At 44.9% G+C, this 18,744-nt stretch overlaps 1 protein-coding gene across 4 annotated transcripts in view; it reads left to right on the top strand.

Moving 5' to 3' along the window:
• Window positions 1-6,549, top strand: part of dtx1 (deltex 1, E3 ubiquitin ligase) — a 51,712-nt gene extending 45,163 nt beyond the window's left edge. For all 4 annotated transcript variants that reach the window (XM_023803028.2, XM_023803029.2, XM_023803027.2 and 1 more), the window contains 7 exons: window positions 1,488-1,549; window positions 1,644-1,805; window positions 2,607-2,668; window positions 3,423-3,581; window positions 4,713-4,874; window positions 5,627-5,716; window positions 5,887-6,549. In XM_023803028.2, coding sequence (XP_023658796.1) covers window positions 1,488-1,549; window positions 1,644-1,805; window positions 2,607-2,668; window positions 3,423-3,581; window positions 4,713-4,874; window positions 5,627-5,716; window positions 5,887-6,111 — 922 coding nt within the window. In that variant the 3' untranslated portion in view covers window positions 6,112-6,549. The remainder of the gene's footprint in view (window positions 1-1,487; window positions 1,550-1,643; window positions 1,806-2,606; window positions 2,669-3,422; window positions 3,582-4,712; window positions 4,875-5,626; window positions 5,717-5,886) is intronic.
• The last annotated feature ends 12,195 nt before the right edge of the window (window positions 6,550-18,744 follow it).

The raw sequence follows: 18,744 nt of genomic DNA, 5'->3' as shown, positions 1-18,744 counted from the left end.
ATATAATTACAAACCTGTGTGTGTGTGTGTCTGTCTGTCTGTCTGTGTTGGTGTGCATGTGTTGTCTATTTCAGCCATACACGGAAATACTCAAACACGTGAGGCATGTCTCCACAGTTTGTCATTCCCCCGCTGCCTCCTGATGGTCCCCAATTCGGGTTCCTCTGCCCATGTTTAACACACTCTGCCCATGTTATTGGCATGACTTTGTCATTGATATTTATCACACTCTGTCCATGTCATTGGTGTGACTTTGTCATTGATATTTACCACACTCTGCCCATGTCATTGGTGTGACTTTGTCATTGATGTTCACCACACTCTGCCCATGTCATTGGTGTGACTTTGTCATTGATGTTCACCACACTCTGCCTGTCATTGGTGTGACTTTGTCATTGATGTTTACCACACTCTGCCTGTCATTGGTGTGACTTTGTCATTGATGTTTACCACACTCTGCCCATGTCATTGGTGTGACTGTCATTGATGTTTACCCCACACTGTCTGTCATTGGTGTGACTATGTCATTGATGTTTACTACACTCTGCCCATGTCATTGGTGTGACTTTGTCATTGATGATTACCACACTCTGCCTGTCATTGGTGTGACTTTGTCATTGATATTTATCACACTCAGCCCATGTTATTGGTGTGACTTTATCATTGATGTTTACCACACTCTGCCCATGTTATTGGTGTGACTATGTCATTGATGTTTACCACACTCTGCCCATGTCATTGGTGTGACTGTCATTGATGTTTACCCCACACTGTCTGTCATTGGTGTGACTATGTCATTGATGTTTACTACACTCTGCCCATGTCATTGGTGTGACTTTGTCATTGATGATTACCACACTCTGCCTGTCATTGGTGTGACTTTGTCATTGATATTTATCACACTCAGCCCATGTTATTGGTGTGACTTTATCATTGATGTTTACCACACTCTGCCCATGTTATTGGTGTGACTTTGTCATTGATGTTTACCACACTCTGCCCATGTTATTGGTGTGACTTTATCATTGATGTTTACCACACTCTGCCCATGTTATTGGTGTGACTATGTCATTGATGTTTACCACACTCTGCCCATGTTATTGGTGTGACTTTGTCATTGATGTTTACTACACTCTGCCCATGTCATTGGCGTGACTTTGTCATTGATGTTGACCACACTCTGCCTGTCATTGGTGTTACTTTGTCATTAATGTTTACCACACTCTTGCCCATATTATTGGTGTGACTTTGTCATTGATGTTTACCACACTCTGCCCATGTTATTGGTGTTACTTTGTCATTAACACGCTCTTCTCCATTGGTAGTTTTTACAGAAGTGCCTTGTAGCCACCATTTTATACAGACAGATAGCACAGCCATGGGTTGCCCACTTGAAGCAAAAGCAGCCCCAGGGCCCTGGGATGTGAAAACCTACCTAATGCCTCACTTTGAATTTTTTTCTTTTCCATGTTGTCTCTGTTTTGCAGAGTTCCTGCCCTCCCTGTGAAGAACCTGACAGGCTCCGGCCCAGTACACCCAGCCCTGGCAGGTAAGGGGCACACGGGTGTGAAGGGGTGCTGCCTCAGTTTCTGGTGGGCTGTGTAGCTGCCATTGGCCGTTTTTTTTCTCTCGCCACGCTGCAGGTATGACAGGCATCCTGATGTGTGCGGCAGGGCTGCCTGTGTGCCTAACCCGCGCCCCCAAGCCCATCCTGCACCCCCCACCCATCAACAAGAGCGACATGAAGCCAGTGCCGGGAGTCAATGGCATCCGTCGCAAGACCAAGAAGAAGCACCTGAGGAGGGGTGAGTGGGCATTAGTGGAGAGTTAGGGTTGGAGGGGATTTACATGCATATAGGAGGGAGATAGATATGTGTATGTGGTGTATCTGTACTGTATGTATGTCTGTGTGTGTATATGTGTGTGTATCTGTATCTGTATGTCTGTGTGTGTCTGTGTGTACTTGTGGTAGTGCTGTAGCAGTGAGCCAGCATACTGTCCCCTCAGCTCTCTTCCTTGCTCTCAGATCTCTTCCATCTAGGTATCCTGTGGGCTGTTATCCCAGTCAGCCTGTGAGTTTATGAGCTTTGCGTAAAACAGACACACAGGAAGTATATCTCACAGCCAAGGTTAAGCCTCTTAGAGCTGTGAGTCATGGGGGGCATGACTGGATGCTCTGTGTAGCGTGTATCTCTGAAGGTGCATCTGAGGTGTGTTGTAAGCGACAGGACAGAAACAAGTCAATGCTGCTTCCTTTAGGAGGAAATGGGATATAGAGGTCTCTCTTCCATGGGCCCTGCATCAAATCCAAACCTGCTTTCAGCTCCTGAGCTCATGTCCCCACGGTGGAATAAAAACATGATATTTTGATGTTGTGGGGACTACTTTTTTGGTCCCCATAAGGGGAAACTTAATTTTATAATACTAAAAATTCTTGTATTTTGTTTGGTTACTTATGGTTAAGGTCTGGGCTGGGTAGCGGTTAGGGTTGGTGGGATTATAGTTTTTCCCATAAAAATGAATGGATGGTCCCCACAAAGATATGGATACAAACATGTGTATGTGTCTGTGTGTCTGACATCAACCAGTGTTTTCTCCCCCCACAGGTAAAAACCCAGAAGATGTGGTTCGCAGATACACCGAGAAAATCAAAATAATTCCTGATGAGGTGAGCTAAAATATTAGCACTGCATCATGGACGTCTGGTTGAGGCCCTCCTCAGGCAGACAGTGCCGGGTCAGTAATGTCACAGCACTGGGTCCTCGGCTGGATCATGACAGAGCAAGGTCCTCAAGGGGTCAGCCAGGTTCTCAGGCACACAAAGCTGGGTCGGTATCATGATAGCACCGGGTCCTCAGGCAGACAGTGCTAGGTTGGTATCGTAACAGCACAGGGTCCTCAGGTTGACAGTGCAGAGTCGGTATTGTGCCAGAGCCAAGTTCTCAGGAAGACAATGCTGGGTCGGTATCGTGAGAGCACCGGGTCCTCAGGTGGACAGTGCTTGTTCTTCAGGCTGACAGTGCGGAGTCAGTATTGTGACAGAGCCAGGTTCTCAGGCAGATAGTGCCGGTTGGTATCGTGACAGCACCGGGTCCTTGGGTGGATAGCGCTGGGTCATTAAGTTCACAGTGCAGAGCTGGTATTGTGACAGAGCCAGGTTCTCAAGCAGTTAGTGCCGGTTGGTATCGTGACAGCACTGGGTTCTCAGGTGGGCAGCGCTGGGTCCTCAGGCAGACAGTGCAGAGTCAGTATTGTGACAGAGCCAGGTTCTCAGGCAGACATTTCCAAGTCAGCATTGTGACAGCACACAGCAGCCTGTCAGCCAGCCTAGCTCTGTGAGACGACCCAAACGACCCACATGTTTTTCTGGGCTGAGGCTCCAGTTACATCCATGCCCACCCATCCCACTCTACCTCTCCCAGGACTGCACCATCTGCATGGAGAGGCTGGTGACCTCTTCCGGCTACGACGGCCTGCTGAACCACAAGGGTATCAAGGCCGAGCTGGTGGGCAAGCTGGGAAAGTGCGGCCACATGTACCACCTGCTGTGCCTGGTGGCCATGTATAACAACGGCAACAAGGTGAGCACCGGCAGGCAGGGGAGGAGCCCCCAAACCGGGGGGGCTCCTAAGTGTCCAGTCCTGTCTGGCAGATATCACTCTCTATCATGTTCAGCACTTCAGGGCAGATGTGCTAGGAAGGGCATTATACAGCTCTGGAAAAAATTGAGACCACAGCAAAAAAAAAATTTCAGTCATTTCTCAATTTATGGGTATTATTCTGCATAAAATATACATTTTTTTGTAAGCTCCAACATTTTTCCTGCTTTATGGGTCTTCAGTCCTGCCTCTACGAACTTGTCCTATCAGTACACTTCACACCTGCATGTTTCCCATTCTTTGTGATGGTCACTTTATGTGATCCCCCAATTCATGAGGCACTGTTGGATAAGCTGACGGATCTCTGGCATTAGGCAGTCGCTTCTCCCCTCAACCCATTTAGTTTTTGGCCATTTGCAGTGGCTCCTGCTTCACATTGTTCTTACTGTATGTACTGCAGTCTCAGAAATTTTGGGCCTGGAAGCAATCTGCCGCTCATTGTAGTTTTCAGCCAGCAGAACCACGATTAAACCAGGATGCCAATTCTAAAAAATTTGGAGTGGTCTCTTAATTTTTTCCAGAACTGTATGAAAACAAGCAGCAGCGTGCAGGAGCTTAAGGCCTTGAGCAGGTTTCTGGTTTAAGCCCCAGGAAAGGTCATGTTTCCGCACCCTTGTGATCACATCAGTCTATTATAGTGAAAGCCAGAGAATGTTTCTTAACCAAAATCAGATTATAATTAGTGTCTCAGGGGTGGCGTTCTATGGAACAGCGTCCACTGCGCTGCTGTTATTTTTAATCTTCTGATTGTATAGGTTTGTCATGCCTGGGGGGCGGTATTTTTAATCTTTCTGATTGTATAACTTTAGCATGCCTGTGGGAGGGGCAGCTGGCCTGTGAGGTCTCTTGTTTGCTTGTTCTCCTCTCAGCAGATTTTGCTTTCCATTGCTTCTGCAGGTTACCTCTGTGTGTTCTTTATGTGTTATTGTTTGCATGGCTGCATGCGCAGTCATGATGGATGGATGAGTCCAATAATTGCTGCTGCATGCCATGCAGCAAATGCTCCGGTGGGGGCACCATGTAATGAGCCTGACATCCTCTCTGCCTCCCCAGGATGGCAGCCTGCAGTGCCCCACCTGTAAGGCCATCTACGGGGAGAAGACAGGCACCCAGCCTCCAGGGAAGATGGAGTACCACGTCATCCCGCACAGTCTGCCAGGCTACCTGGAGTCCAAAACCATCCGCATCGTCTATGACATCCCTGCCGGTATCCAGGTCGGTGACCCACTTTGCTTCATCTGGGGCCAGACCGATAGATGCGGGGAGTACTGTTTCTGTCAGGGTGATATCCATGACCATGGTTAAGCCCCCACAACAGAATATTCCTGGTACCACTTGCCAAGTGCACATTACCAACCAACCAACCAGGAGAAGAGAAGGATGATAAACGCTAGTGGGTTACAGGGCTTCTTCCTTACCTCCTGAAGGTCACTATCTGATGGTGGACCAGAGACACAGAGACCCAGAAACACACTGTGCGCAAAAGCGCTTAGAAATCGCTGCTCAGCACGTTCCTCGAGCCATACTGAGCACTGTCACCTGTCTGGTCCAGGCAGATGGTGGAATGTGCAGTAAGTCAGCAGCTTATGAACAAGGTGATTTTGATTGAATTAATATTGATCCAAAAAAAGGATAATTTTCTGGAGTAAAAAACTCCACCTTGACTCCATCTGTATTGTCTGAGCAAGCAGCTTGTAGCTTGATCAACTTGAGACACAATGTGAGATATTCCAAAACAGCCAGAGTACCAGAGTGTGACAATAAGGTTTAATGCCCTTGTCGAGGTAGCAGGTAGGGCTGCGGGGTGCGCTTTATCCTGAATGTTGAGCAGCTATTTAAAAGATGCATGCATCTGTAGTGCTGGTTCACGGACACAGTGAGTCAGAGTGGAGCTGTCAGGCCCGTTTGTATCATGAATGAGGAAGACCACATCATTCCTTACTGTCCTGCTTTGCTTTGCCAACCAGACCACTGAGCACCCAAACCCTGGGAAGAAGTTCAGCGCCAGGGGTTTCCCAAGACACTGCTATCTCCCAGACAACGAGAAGGGCAGAAAGGTGAGCTCGTCCGTTCTGGCATGGGGGGTGAGGGAGGGAGCCATGGATGAGATCTGTGAGCTGGTCCACGAGAGCAATGACATCAACCCTTCAAGTCTAGCTAAAAGTATGTTTGGCAAGAGCTTTCTGAACTACAGTGTGTAACGGCCTCACTGGTGGGCGGGGCTCAGGTCCTGAGGCTGCTGATCATGGCGTGGGACCGGCGGCTCATCTTCACCATTGGCACCTCCAGCACCACAGGGGAGTCGGACACGGTGGTCTGGAACGAGATCCATCACAAGACCGAGTTTGGCTCCAACCTGACCGGCCACGGATACCCAGACCCCAAATACATGGACAACGTGCTGGCAGAGCTGTCTGCCCAGGGCGTGGCTGAGGAGAATCTGAAGGAGTGAGGGTGCAGGAAGGCCCAGCACTGAGAACTCTGCCAACATTGCCCACCAGGGGGCACTATAAGGATGGAAATTAAACAATGAGCGCTGTCTTTAATTCCACCTTGCATACAAGAATAATATTCAGTGGACATACGTGTGAAGGAAATATTTTTAAAAAACAGTAATAATTTTTTTCTAGCGTCTGGCTAAAAAAAACATGCATAAGCAAAAGGTTACTGTCGTTCTGTCCGCTTCTTGGACGTATCAGACCGTGTCAGCATATGGGGCTGATAACATCAAGCTATCTGGGCTTGTTGCGGGGGGAGAGGTAACCCCCCTCCCCCCCAGCCAGCAGGTCCTCTGTCTGCTGAGGGAGGCGTAGAAATGTGAGGACCACTACTCTGGGTGGCCAGCCTGCAGACAGTGAGCTTTTTTATTTATTAATTTTTTTTGGGTGGGTGGGGGGGGGGGGGGGGGGGGGCAATTCCAGGAAATGTAGACCACGTTTAGAGGATATAAGGAGGCTGAGCAGTGTTTCATACGCCTCATTTAGGAAACTATGTGAGATGTATTAGGTTAGCAAGTCTTACTTTTACTTTTATAACAGGAGGGAGCTTTGATTTCTGCTTAAGCCAAATGTTTGTCGGTTGAAGCGTTTGAGCCTCTTTCTAAAATTGTTAAACCAGCAAAGCCGATAAAACGAGGTCCTAGCAGTTTAACGAGGTCCTGGCGGTTTAACGGGAAGGTCACACCAAAGTAGAGCAAACTGTCAGCACGTATTTCATGCAAAAAACCCACCCGATCTCTCCTGCGGACGTGGTGTCTGGAACGTTGTTTTCTTTGTATGTTTGTTTGTCTGTTTTTTAAGGTTAGTTTTAATATTACAGGAGCAAAGTTGATGCGGTTTAGGGAGGTTTTAAGAGGTTACAGCACGCGCGGAGAAGGTGTGTGTTGCAGCATTCCTACCTTTGCCACCATTCATCAGGTATCTGCTATAGCACCTAACAGGCTGTTAAAGCACCGTCTGAGAGATGACCCGTCGCTCTGCCTACTCAGACAGCCCTGGCAGACCCTAGTTATGTTAAACAGCGTGCTGTCTACCTATAGGTGCGTCCTGCTTGGGGTATTTTACAAGGGAAAGCTGTCTTAATGAACGGTATTAATGGCAGCCCTTGAGACGGAATCCTGGGGCGCACAGGGGGGCGCTTCTACCGGGATGCCTTCGGCGCAGGGCGGCGGGATAGCGCTCTGTGTCCCCAGTGTAGCTGCGATTCCCAGCTCTCGTGTCAGCCTTGCTTTCCTTTTTAAGTTTAAAGAGAGATCCCTTTCGGCTGTGCAGTTCATTCTCGCAAAGGGCGCACCTGATATATATAATCGACTTTACCGAAAATGTTTTGGAATCCGAAAGGGGATTAATGTAGTAATTGAGTGCGCGTTTCGCCGCGTGTCAGCGGATTTTGGGGTAATCCTTTTAAAAATGCTGTTCAATTTCCGACTGAATCATTGTCTTCCTTTGCACTTTGAGACGGCAGACTTTGTTCACTGAGCGTTTCGATTTGAGGAGCTGTCTTGAAATGCATTAGCTAGTTTAGCTCGTTTATTAAAGTTTAAGTTTTTAAGATGTCTTGTATTGCTTCTATATAATATATACATTTACATAAAATGTTCTGTCTTAATATTAAAGCTCAATTTGTGTGAGGTAAAATTATTTTTTATACTATTCTGTATGACAAAAATCATATATAAAAATATATTATACATTTAAAATCTGGCAAAGGTTTATTTTGTCAGTATGTCAGGGACTGTTAAAACATGTATGAAATTGAAACTGTAACTGTGTAATATTAGCGGATTAGTCTTGATCGCTGCTGTCTGTTATGTCCGTGTTGTAAATGCTCCGTAGGTGACGCCCGGGGTCAGATAAGCGGGCGTGAAGGGGCCGGACACTATGCAGCAGCTCTCACGGCCGCCAAATCTCTCATGACGGATCATTTATCCTGTAGCCATTCGTCTGGATCAATCCATCACTCCGCGCTACGTTCATCCTCCGTGGGGAAGCAAAAGCTGAGGCCCGGCTGAGCCACGCCACTTGCCGCCCCGAAGAATTGGCTCATCTGTCCGGCTGCCTAAGTGCAGACGCGAGTTTGTACATAAGAGAGCTGTAGTCAGGGGCTGCGTTGGTGCTTTTGCATTCGCCTTGCGCTTTAGTTTACGTTTATGGAGGTTTCAGGGGTGGTCCAAGAGTCTGCCGAACCTTTTCCAATGGGTAAACGCCTATACACAATGTTTCACGCCGTGACCATTTTTCTTAAACGTGTTCTGCGTTACGAGCGTTTTAAATTGTATTTGATGTAATATTCATACATTTTGAGACACACATTCCATATGATATTTACAATAAATGTTATTGCCAAAAAGTAGCGTTATATGCGTATAACCAAGGAATTTGTCGACCTGTTGTGTAACCCAGTTTCACACTGTGCCCCTGTTTGTCTGGCTGTGCTTACCATCGTGCAGAGAGAGTGTACTTGCTTGCTTGTTTGTTTGAGAGGCCTCTAACTGTACCGTGCATTGTACTGTATATGGAGTAACTGATATGCTCCCCAGGGGCAGGTGTCTTTTGGGAAGGTGAGTTTCTGTGTGAGTGAACTTGTCTGTGCGTGTGAGTGCCTGTGTCTGTGTGTGAGCGTGTCTGTGTGTGTGATTGAGTGTGTCTATGTGTGTATGTGTCTGTGTGAGTAAATGAGCATGTGTGTGTCTGTGAGTGAAAGTGGGTCACCCTGTCTGAGTGAGTGTTTGTGTGTGTGATTGAGTGAGCTTGTCTGTGAGTGTGTCTCTGTGAGTACGTCTGTGTGAGTCTGTGAGCGTGTCTGTGTGAGCATGTCTGTGTGAGTGTCTCTGTGAGTTTGTGAGCGTGTCTATGAGTGTGTGTGTGAGTTTGTGAGCATGTCTGTATGAGTGTGTCTCTGTGAGTGCGTCTGCGTGAGTGTGTGTGCTATTTTTGTGTTTGCAAGTTCTTAGTACTCTGAGACATTGGGTTACTTGAGGGGTAATGCACGTTACCAGTGTGGTAGCATGAAACTAGAGACAATTACTAAGCTTCTTTAAAATGAATATAAATAAAAATGAAAAACTGAGTGGTAGATTTCAGTGAAGGTGTGCTTATGCTGCGTGATCCTGGTCTCTGCCTGGGAGACCCTGCGCTCCTTAATGTGCCCCCGTTGGCTTTTTTTGAGGTTGCCCTGACAAACACCTGCAGGAAGTTGAGGCAGGGCAGCCTGCCGCTTCTCTTTTTACACTTTTCTCCATGTTTTACCCGCTGGTTTCATGGTGAATATCTGACATTCTTGTTTTTGAAAGTTTCTGATTTTCCCAACCGAGACGATGTCGAGGTCAAGCTGCCCTTCCTGCATCCTCTTTGTTCGTTGTGACTGTAACTAGGTCGGAGTTTAAAGATCGTAATATATATTTTAAAATATAAACTACTCTTATTTTAAAGAAATACTGTCAAGATTTAGAAACATTTCCAGAATCACCAAGGGCTTCTTATTCTATTGATCTTTAATGAATCATGTTGAGCTTCTTGCATGTTTGTATTTCTCGTGCAATAAATGTTCCCTCAGTCAAAGGGTTTGTTGGACTCTCTGTACCCTTTTCTTTTTTTTCTTCCCTGCTTCCTCCTGTTGTTATTACGTCCACATCCCCCCCCCCCCCCCCCCAGGTCCCTCTGTCATAAAAGATACACAGGCCTGGTATGCTGTGACATCTGCCAGAGCAGCATACAGGCTGTGGAAGAAACTTGTCTTTTAACAGGAGTAAAAATGTATATATTTGTATTTATTTAAATATAAGCATGTACATTGTGCATATGATAAAGTGCTGAACTCTCCCTCTGTGCGCTAATCACGTGTTAATGAGGAGGACGGGCAGCTGCCCTCCTTAGCATTTTAATTAGCGGCCATGGGGAGCAGACGTTCCATCCGCACACTCTGCTGGGTGTGGCTGTCTTGTCATTCTTCATGCTCGGTGGGAGACGGCGCGGAGTTTGGAAGGCGCACACGTGAACACGCATGTCTCACCCTCCGCCTTCCCAAGACAGGATCCCTCAGCTTCCAGTGTGGCTCCATGGAAGAGAGCAGAGGCTGAATATCTGTCTGTCTATGTGAAGACCTACTGACATTACCATCATCGTTCCCTGGGCCAGATGGTGCCAGCCAGTGCAGTGGTGCAGTGGATGGGGATGTGGGAGGAGGGTTCGCATAGGTAAGCGGAGTGGATGGAGTAAGGGGTGGAGGTAGGATGGGGATGTGGGAGGGTGCTGTGCTGTGCAGCATCCAGAAACCTGCACTTTCTCCAGGATTTGATGTGAGGCCTCAGAGGTGAGGAGCAAAGCACTGGCAGCCACTCGAGGGGACTGCCCATGCTCCAGTTCTCGAGAAAGTAAAACTAGCTGCTTGGGGTTCCATCCATGGCACAACCTCATCCTTCACGGTATCATATGACACCTTCAGGTGCTTCCAGCCCATCCCAGCAGCATTTGAAGTGTCACACAGACATTGTGCTCTACAGCTTATATCAGCAAGCACAGGGCATAAATAGCTTTACTGTTAACCAGGACATTACTCTTAGCGTTACTGTTAGCCAGGACATTACTCTTAGCATTACTGTTAGCCAGGACATTACTGTTAGCTTTACTATTAGCGGGACATTACTGTTAGCTTTACTATTAGCGGGACATTACTGGTAGCATTACTGTTAGCAAGACATTACTGTTAGCATTACTGTTAGCTGGACATTACTGTTACCAGCTCATTGCAAACTCAGATAATGCATAAATTTGACAGGGTTTATGGCGGCTGACAGCGATGCCACTGTTAGAGGCTCTGAAGACCCATGCTGGAGGCACAGATCTTGCTGCAGCTGGGACAGGAGAGGCTCAAATCAGGTGGCTGAGGCGTGTGCGGCAGAATGATCTTGCTGAGTTATGTTCACTTTTTTCACTAGATGATTGATCCTTTATTGGCATAAGGAACACCATGTAGGTGTATCAGCTGCAACCTTCTCCAGGCCCACCGGCACAATGTAACATCTTCAGCGTTACTTTCAGCTGGTCTTTGTGTATGTTTTGGCCGACGAGACCTGGGTCAGCAATGAGGTGGACCCATTACAGGATGTACTGACTCACATCAACACTCTGAGGGCGATACTGAGTCAGCAGATCTGTGTGTCTTTGGGAGGGACTCAGAGGAATCCAGAGAGATGGCATTTTAACCAGGGATGGCAGTATGGTAACATCCACTTCATAACACAATATCTCAACCATGATAATAATGCTGCTATATTTCTATGACTGGAGGCATTTCTCATGTGTGGTGTAGCGAGCTGCCAAACTACATCTGGCCTTCAGAAACACATGAAGACCCCTGTGTCCTAGGAACCCCCAACCCCACACCTCTCTATCTCCCCTGGCTGGTCTTTCGTGGTCGCTGAATGCCGTCGGTGTTGTACTTTGTCTTTTGACTGCATTGCCCCATTAGTTTCTTGCTATGTTTGAAATGCATTGTGTAGCTCTTGCTCTGAAGCTGCTCACAGCTGTGCCTGCCCTTGTGAAGAAATAATGTACTAAAGTGTATTTAGTGTGCTTTGATCACTAGAATTGTAATAAAAATGCATTCTCTTTACACATATTTTTTAATACACTGACATTATAGTTCTGTGTACTTTTAGAAAATATATTTTGCATTTAAAAATAATTAAGTACACTGAAGCACACTTCAATGTATGTCTGTAGTCAAATACACTTTAGTACATTTTTTAGGGATATACCATACTTAATAGACTTTGCTGCAAGTATATTTTTTGTGCTAAGTGTATTTTTTAAGTAAATACTTTAGTACACTATTTTTTCACAATGGTGGGCATTCATCAGAAGCTCAGCCTAGTTCTCATGCCCAGTCGACTCCACGACAGCTGTATGTTTGTAATGTTCCCTTTGGTACAAATGTCTGCTAAATTAATAGATGTAAATGTGAATGTAAACATTTACAGTGAGGGAAATAATTATTTGACCCCCCTGCTGAATTCCTAAGTTGATCCATTAATAAATAAATGAAAAGTCTATAATTTCACTGGTAGGTTTATTTTACCAGCAAAAGATAGATTATCAACAAAACAAGCGAGAAAATATCATCATGTAACAGTTACAAATCAATCTGTCATTCATCTCAGGAAATAAATATTTAATCCCTTGGAACACATGCTTTAGTACTTGGTGGAATAACCATTGTTTGGAAGCACAGCTGTCAAACGTTTCTTGTAGTTGGTCACCAGGATTGCATGCAGATCATCAGGAATTTTCATCCACTCCTCTTTGCAGACCTCCTCCAAATCTTTAAGGTTTTTAGGCTGTCGCTTGGATAGACGAAGCTATCCTCCAAAGGTTTTTTATGGGATTACAGTCCAGAGACTGGCTAGGGCACCCCATGACCTTAATGTACTTCTTCTTGAATCACTCCTTTGTTGCCTTAGCCGTATGCCTAGGGTCGTTGTCTTGCTAGAAGACCCAACCGCAATGCATTTTTCGTGCCCTGACTGAAGAAATTAGGTTCTCATCCAAGATTTTACAGTACATTGCCCTGTCCATCTTTCCTTCGATGCAGTGCATCCGTCCTGTATCCTTGGCAGAAAAACACCCCCAAAGCATAATGCTTCCACCTCCATGTTTGACGGTAGGGATGGTGTTCCTGGGGTTACAGTCAGCATTCTTTTTCCTCCAAACAGTTCCAAAACCCGAATGACACATTATGACAACAGTCATAAACATCAATGATGTGTCATTAATGTGCATGACATGTGTCATGTCATTCTTATGATGGCTACATGTCACCCTTATGTAGACTGCTTCAAGTAAAGTGTTGCCAATCTATCTTCTGGTTAAAATAAACCTACCAGTGAAATTACAGACTTCTCATTTTTTTTATAAATTGATGTAGTTAGTAATTCAACAGGGTGTCAAATAATTATTTCCCTCACTGTACTTATGGCCAACTCTAGCACACAAGATATATAGTTAGGCAGCTTGTGGCTTTGTTGGCTAGGATTCAAATCTCATGATTGGTGGACTGATGTCACCTTCGGGCCCCTGAGCATGGCTGTTAACTCCCAATTGCTCCAGGGACTGGCTGACCCTGCTTTCTCAAATGCACATCACTTTGGGTATAAATATTTGCCAATGTAAAATGCAATATCCATTCCACGAGGTTTCTAAAATGTAGGATTTCAAGTAAGAAACAGTATCACAGTGCAGCACAGTGCAGCTCACAGCAGCCAAACAAACTGGTGTTTTTCACATGAGGCCTGTTCACACAAGCAATTCACCCATCTGACATATTTTTTCAATCATTATACAAAGTTGGACAATTTTCAAGTGTCACCCCAAAGTTGTAGAGAACTAGTCCCTAGTATCATGTCATGCTAAGCAGCCATCACTGCTTTCCAGGTCAGTGATGCTGCACAAATGCATGTGAATTCTGCTGTAGGCCTATAGGCAGTATAACTAATGTTAGGTTCATATTGTAACACTTAGCAGAGCCAGGAGCTGTGGGAGGCCTGATATGAGCAAAACATGGGGAAATGATTAATATCAAACGGCAAAATGAAGTTAGCCTTTTGCAGCAATGAGTAATATCTCATATTGCATAGAAAGAAATACGTATTTTTCCATGTCTGTTGATGTCTGTCTGTAGGCCTTATGTGTTGGTGTCTATCATTAGGCCTTATTATGAGCTCTCTTGTGAGGTGGAGACTGTAGGCCTTAGGTGCTGGTGTCTCTCCTTAGGTTATGAGCTCTCTTGTGAGGTGGAGACTGTAGGCCTTAGCTGCTGGTGTCTCTCCTTGGGTTATGAGCTCTCTTGTGAGGTGGAGACTGTAGGCATTCACACAACAGCCAGAACAAGATGAGACTTGAAGGTCAAGCCTCACCACCATATGTCACCCACTGAGAGGCCCATTAGGTGCAACCGGCAAACTGAGCCAGTCTGTCATTCTTTCGGTCTCCTTTCCAATGGGTGTGTGTTGCTGAGAGGTAACCACAGCTGCCTAGAGAGCGCTGTAAACACTATTCCTGAGAAGGGCTTTTGAACTCAATAGCACTGTTATTAACTCATAATAATAGTAATAATAATAATAGTAATCATTATTATTATTAGTAGTAGTAGTAACAGTAGTTTTGTGTCATAAGTTGATGTTGATTCCTGGAAGCCACACAGAGATGTTCCTCGACATCTCCTGTTAATAACACCATGTTCCTCCACATCTCCTGTCACTAACACCATGTTCCTCCACATCTCCTGTTAATAACACCATGTTCCTCCACATCTCCTGTTACTAACACCATATTCCTCCATATCTCCTGTCACTAACACCGTTTCAGCTTCTTCCAGCATCACTTTATCAATATTAATGTCACATTTGATTACAACTGCAAGACCTGTCACTCACTTTTCATACACACTGACCAATAAACAGAGGTTACTGACCAGTTGAGACTGTGAGTCTTTATACGAAACTGGTTGGTTGAAACAAAATCCTGGTCTGGATTTTTACTTTCTGGACCTGAACTTTTCATCTTTGCCAACAAAAAAAAATCTTTCACTTCTTCAGTTATATTTCACAGTAAATATATACATCGCCACCTCCTGGCAGTTTCTATAAATCATGTCCTAAAATTAAACAAAATTTGAACTTGCTATTAATTACTCTTTAACAAATCAGCAAGTTAGTAACTAAATTTAAATCACATTTCCAGATAATATCAAACAATATTAACCTAAAAAAAATAGAAGCTACATATTCTGTCTTAGTCTTTTGGCTTGAAACACCTCACAACATTTGTGAAATAGCAAAACACCAAGGAAGAGAAACAGTGAAATGAATGATAATACAGCATCCTCCACCATATAAGCTGAGAGATGATGGTTGGGATGTCCCAAGACCCCCAGGGGGCGCTGTACTGTATAGTGCCAAAGGGCCATGTACTCAGCCTGCCTTGCTCTCTATGAGTCTCTGTGAACACATGAAGTTGTTCTGTATAAAAACCTTGCGCAAGCACCTATATGATTACAAATAATAAGACAGTCTTTCTATTAATGTGGGATCCCACATCGAAGAGGAGAGCAGGACTGGGGTCGTGGAGGGCTGCATTGTCTGCAGGTTTTCTTCTTCCTCTTCAAGTGCACTTCGCAGAATTAATAATTCCCTGCTGGAATTAGCGTACCGTGCTGTGCCAGTGCTGATGCTGCTAGTAATTTTTTTCTCTTATTTTCGTTAATGCCAAAATCTATTATAAAGAATTAAAATTTACCATGTTTATTTATTATTCACTTATTCAGATCCATGGACAAAACTACGAGTCATCCAGTGACGGTAAAGAACAGCAGCATTATCATAACTTATCACCTCATCACAACACTGTTCCAGAACTATAATCCCACTATTTTCACCAGAATGTTTTGTTAAATGTAAAGCAATGGTCGTGATTTATTTGGCAGCAGATGCATTCAACACACACTGGAGCATGCTGGGAAAATCCTGAATCATAAAACTGCTGAGCTGTACAGCTGCATGACATTTGGCAGCAGCCATTGGGATGAGGTCAGTCTCAGCAGATTTCCTTATAGCTCCACTGAACAGGAATCTGCTCAATCTTCTGTGCAAGCCTCCAAGAAAAAATAGTTCCGTTAGGAGTATCAGACCTGATTAGTTTTTAAATTGTATATACAAACTTGATATCAAGGACAAAAGTAGAAATTGTATATGTGTCCAAGCAGATGTCTGTTAGATCTGAAATGAACTAAGGCAGGTGGTGCAGCCACTGTCAAAATTACTACTAATCATAAATGCAATATACAAATATGAATGAACATTTTCTGAATTGTAGATACTTAAATGGTTTACTTTATGATGATTTTCATTTGGTAAAAAATTATTCATTTGTATAACTCTTTTATTTCATCCAAGGATGAATGTTTTTTTACTTTAGTGGTTGTCTTGTATAGTTCTGTACTTTTTCATATTTTTCCTTGTTTATGTGCCTTAGTATTAAATTGTTTGTATTTGTACTATATTATTATACATAAGAAACTGCACTCTTCTTAATATAATCACATCAATTGCAACCAGTTCCTTAAGAATGGTGCGGCCATAGTTGAACAGTTACCTGAGCAAACATACCTGTTCATGTCTGTGATCTAACCTTGTTTACATTGAATAAATCTGCAGGTGTGAGCTTACGTATTGGTTGCTGTGACAAATCCAGGATGTTGTCAAATTGTCAACATTTAAATTGATTAATCCGCGTAAGAAGAACATCCTCCAGATGTCTTTGGCTCCATGAGCCCCTGTAGGTCACCTCCAGCACACACCAGCATAAGCAGGTATGTCCAAATGAACAGCTTCTTGAAGGTCACAATGTCCTCTCTTGTGTCACATTAGTTGTTTCTGGGTCTGTTTTGCCCGAACTTCACTTGATCTATGTGAGATATGGTCTCGCACAGCCTTCTTGTCAGCTGCTGGTGTTAGTGTGTCTGTGCTTCCGCCGCCATGATGGCCATGACCTGTTACACGTCACACAAAGGCATCATACATGCGGCTTTAATGTCCCCAGGCCCAGATTTCAAGAAGCACATGATTCCTGTACTGTTCGCAGCTCAGGGTTGAACCTATTCACTAATGATGTGGTTTCCTATAAGCTTAAAAAGATATATTTTTAAACTGGCCACCCTTACACAAAATATAACCAATTAATCTTCATTTGCAGTTGCTCTATAAAGTTGCAGTTGCTCTATACAGTAATTGATCTTGAGCCATTTCACCAGCGTCAGCAGGTGCAGATGGGAAATCAAAATACTTCATTAAAAAGATGCTGGAATTGGGGCTGTTATTCTTTTTGTGTATTTTTAGTAAAGATTCTTGTTAGAACTTCCTAGAGACTTCCTGCCATGCAATAACTCTCCTGGAAAGCTGTCTAAAGCATTGATAATTTAAGGTTAGGGTTAGAAAACCTTAAAAACTAAAAGATTAAATTAGCTTTCACTAACTGTATGATCAGCATTTATTGGGTTTGTTTTGGGTGTATATGACTATTAAATAGGACACACAGAATGTACAATAGAATGGGTTCCAGGGTGTATACCCACACATATACACACACACACAAACGCACACAAACAGGTTTGTAATTATATCTTTCTGGGAACTCTCCATTCATTTCTATGGGAAAAACTCTAATCCCAACACGATGACCTTAACCCCTAACCCAGACCTGAAAAATGGTCCCCACAATGTCAAAATAGGCTTTTATTACATTGTGGAGGACATTTGGTCCACACACTGTAATATAAACCTTGTCCACACACGCACACACAAGGACACAGACAGATGCACAAAGAGACACACACAGACGCACACAAATACACAAACACACACAAAGGGGCACGCATACACAAAGACATAGATGCATAATGGGGCATGCATGCTTACATGCACACACACACGCACACAGACACACACAAGGACATAGACACACACAAAAAGACAGACACACACAAGGACATAGACACACAAAGGGGCACAAACACGAACACACGCAAAAAGACACAGACACACAAACTTTAAAGTAATTCCCTTAACTTTAATGTTTTTTCACTGTGGGGGATAAACCACATAGGAGCACTGGGTGACATTGCTGCCCAGTCACGCACTAACCCCCCCCCCCCCCGCCCCTCCACCACCCCAGATTATTTTTGGGTAAGAGGACACAAGCATGTTCAGGGATTAATGGCAAAATGTGTCACAGAGGACATATGGAGGAATGCAGCCCCATGTCGCTCCGGGAGATCTCTGGCCTGGTGCCTAACCTGCGCAAGAGCTGCTTTCCGCACCATCGCAGCCCCTGCATTCAGACGTCGCTGCAGGCCAGAGCTCCCGCTGCTGCAGTGAGCCCCTCCCACAAATGCGGGCAGCTCTCGAGAGTCACTGCGCTTTGCTGCATGTCTCTGCAGTGACTGGACATATAAGAGCAGCATGTCAACCTGAAAAAACACATCACCAAAGGAAGTGTGACTTTACTTAAGTCAGTAATTAAGTATTTCTTCACCATAGACAATGAAACACAAATTTGTCCACTGAAAATGTACCAACTGCATCTGACTGATAGATACAGTGTCATGGAGGTGAAGGCACTGCCACCCGAATAATAGCTATAGGAAGATGGAGATCAGAGTGTGCCTCCACCTCCCACTCCCATGGCCTCCTCGCCACCATCTGCTGAGCCGCTGTGGCGGAAACACTGCAGGCGGGATGCCGGATCGGGCCTGTGGACCATCTTTCACCAGTGAGCGCCGGCCGCTGTTCTGACACCAGTGCAAAGCAGCTCCTTTCAGAGACATGTTACCCTCTGGGCCACTGTCCGGTCAGCAGAGTCGGCAGTGCGGCCTGTCCGCAGTGACCCCGGCAGAGGGCAGCCCAGGAGGCGCCCTTTTCTATCTGGGGGAGCTAATGCTAGGCTGGCAGTAACATATTTGTCTCATCTTCAAAATTAACTAAGGTAGGAATATTGCCTAACCCCCCCCCCCCCCACACACACACACACACACA

This window comes from Paramormyrops kingsleyae, chromosome 2, assembly GCF_048594095.1.
Source record: "Paramormyrops kingsleyae isolate MSU_618 chromosome 2, PKINGS_0.4, whole genome shotgun sequence".
NCBI lineage: Eukaryota > Metazoa > Chordata > Actinopteri > Osteoglossiformes > Mormyridae > Paramormyrops > Paramormyrops kingsleyae.
The sequence above is the reverse complement of the archived record's forward strand: the minus strand, read 5'-3'. Positions and strand labels throughout refer to the sequence as shown.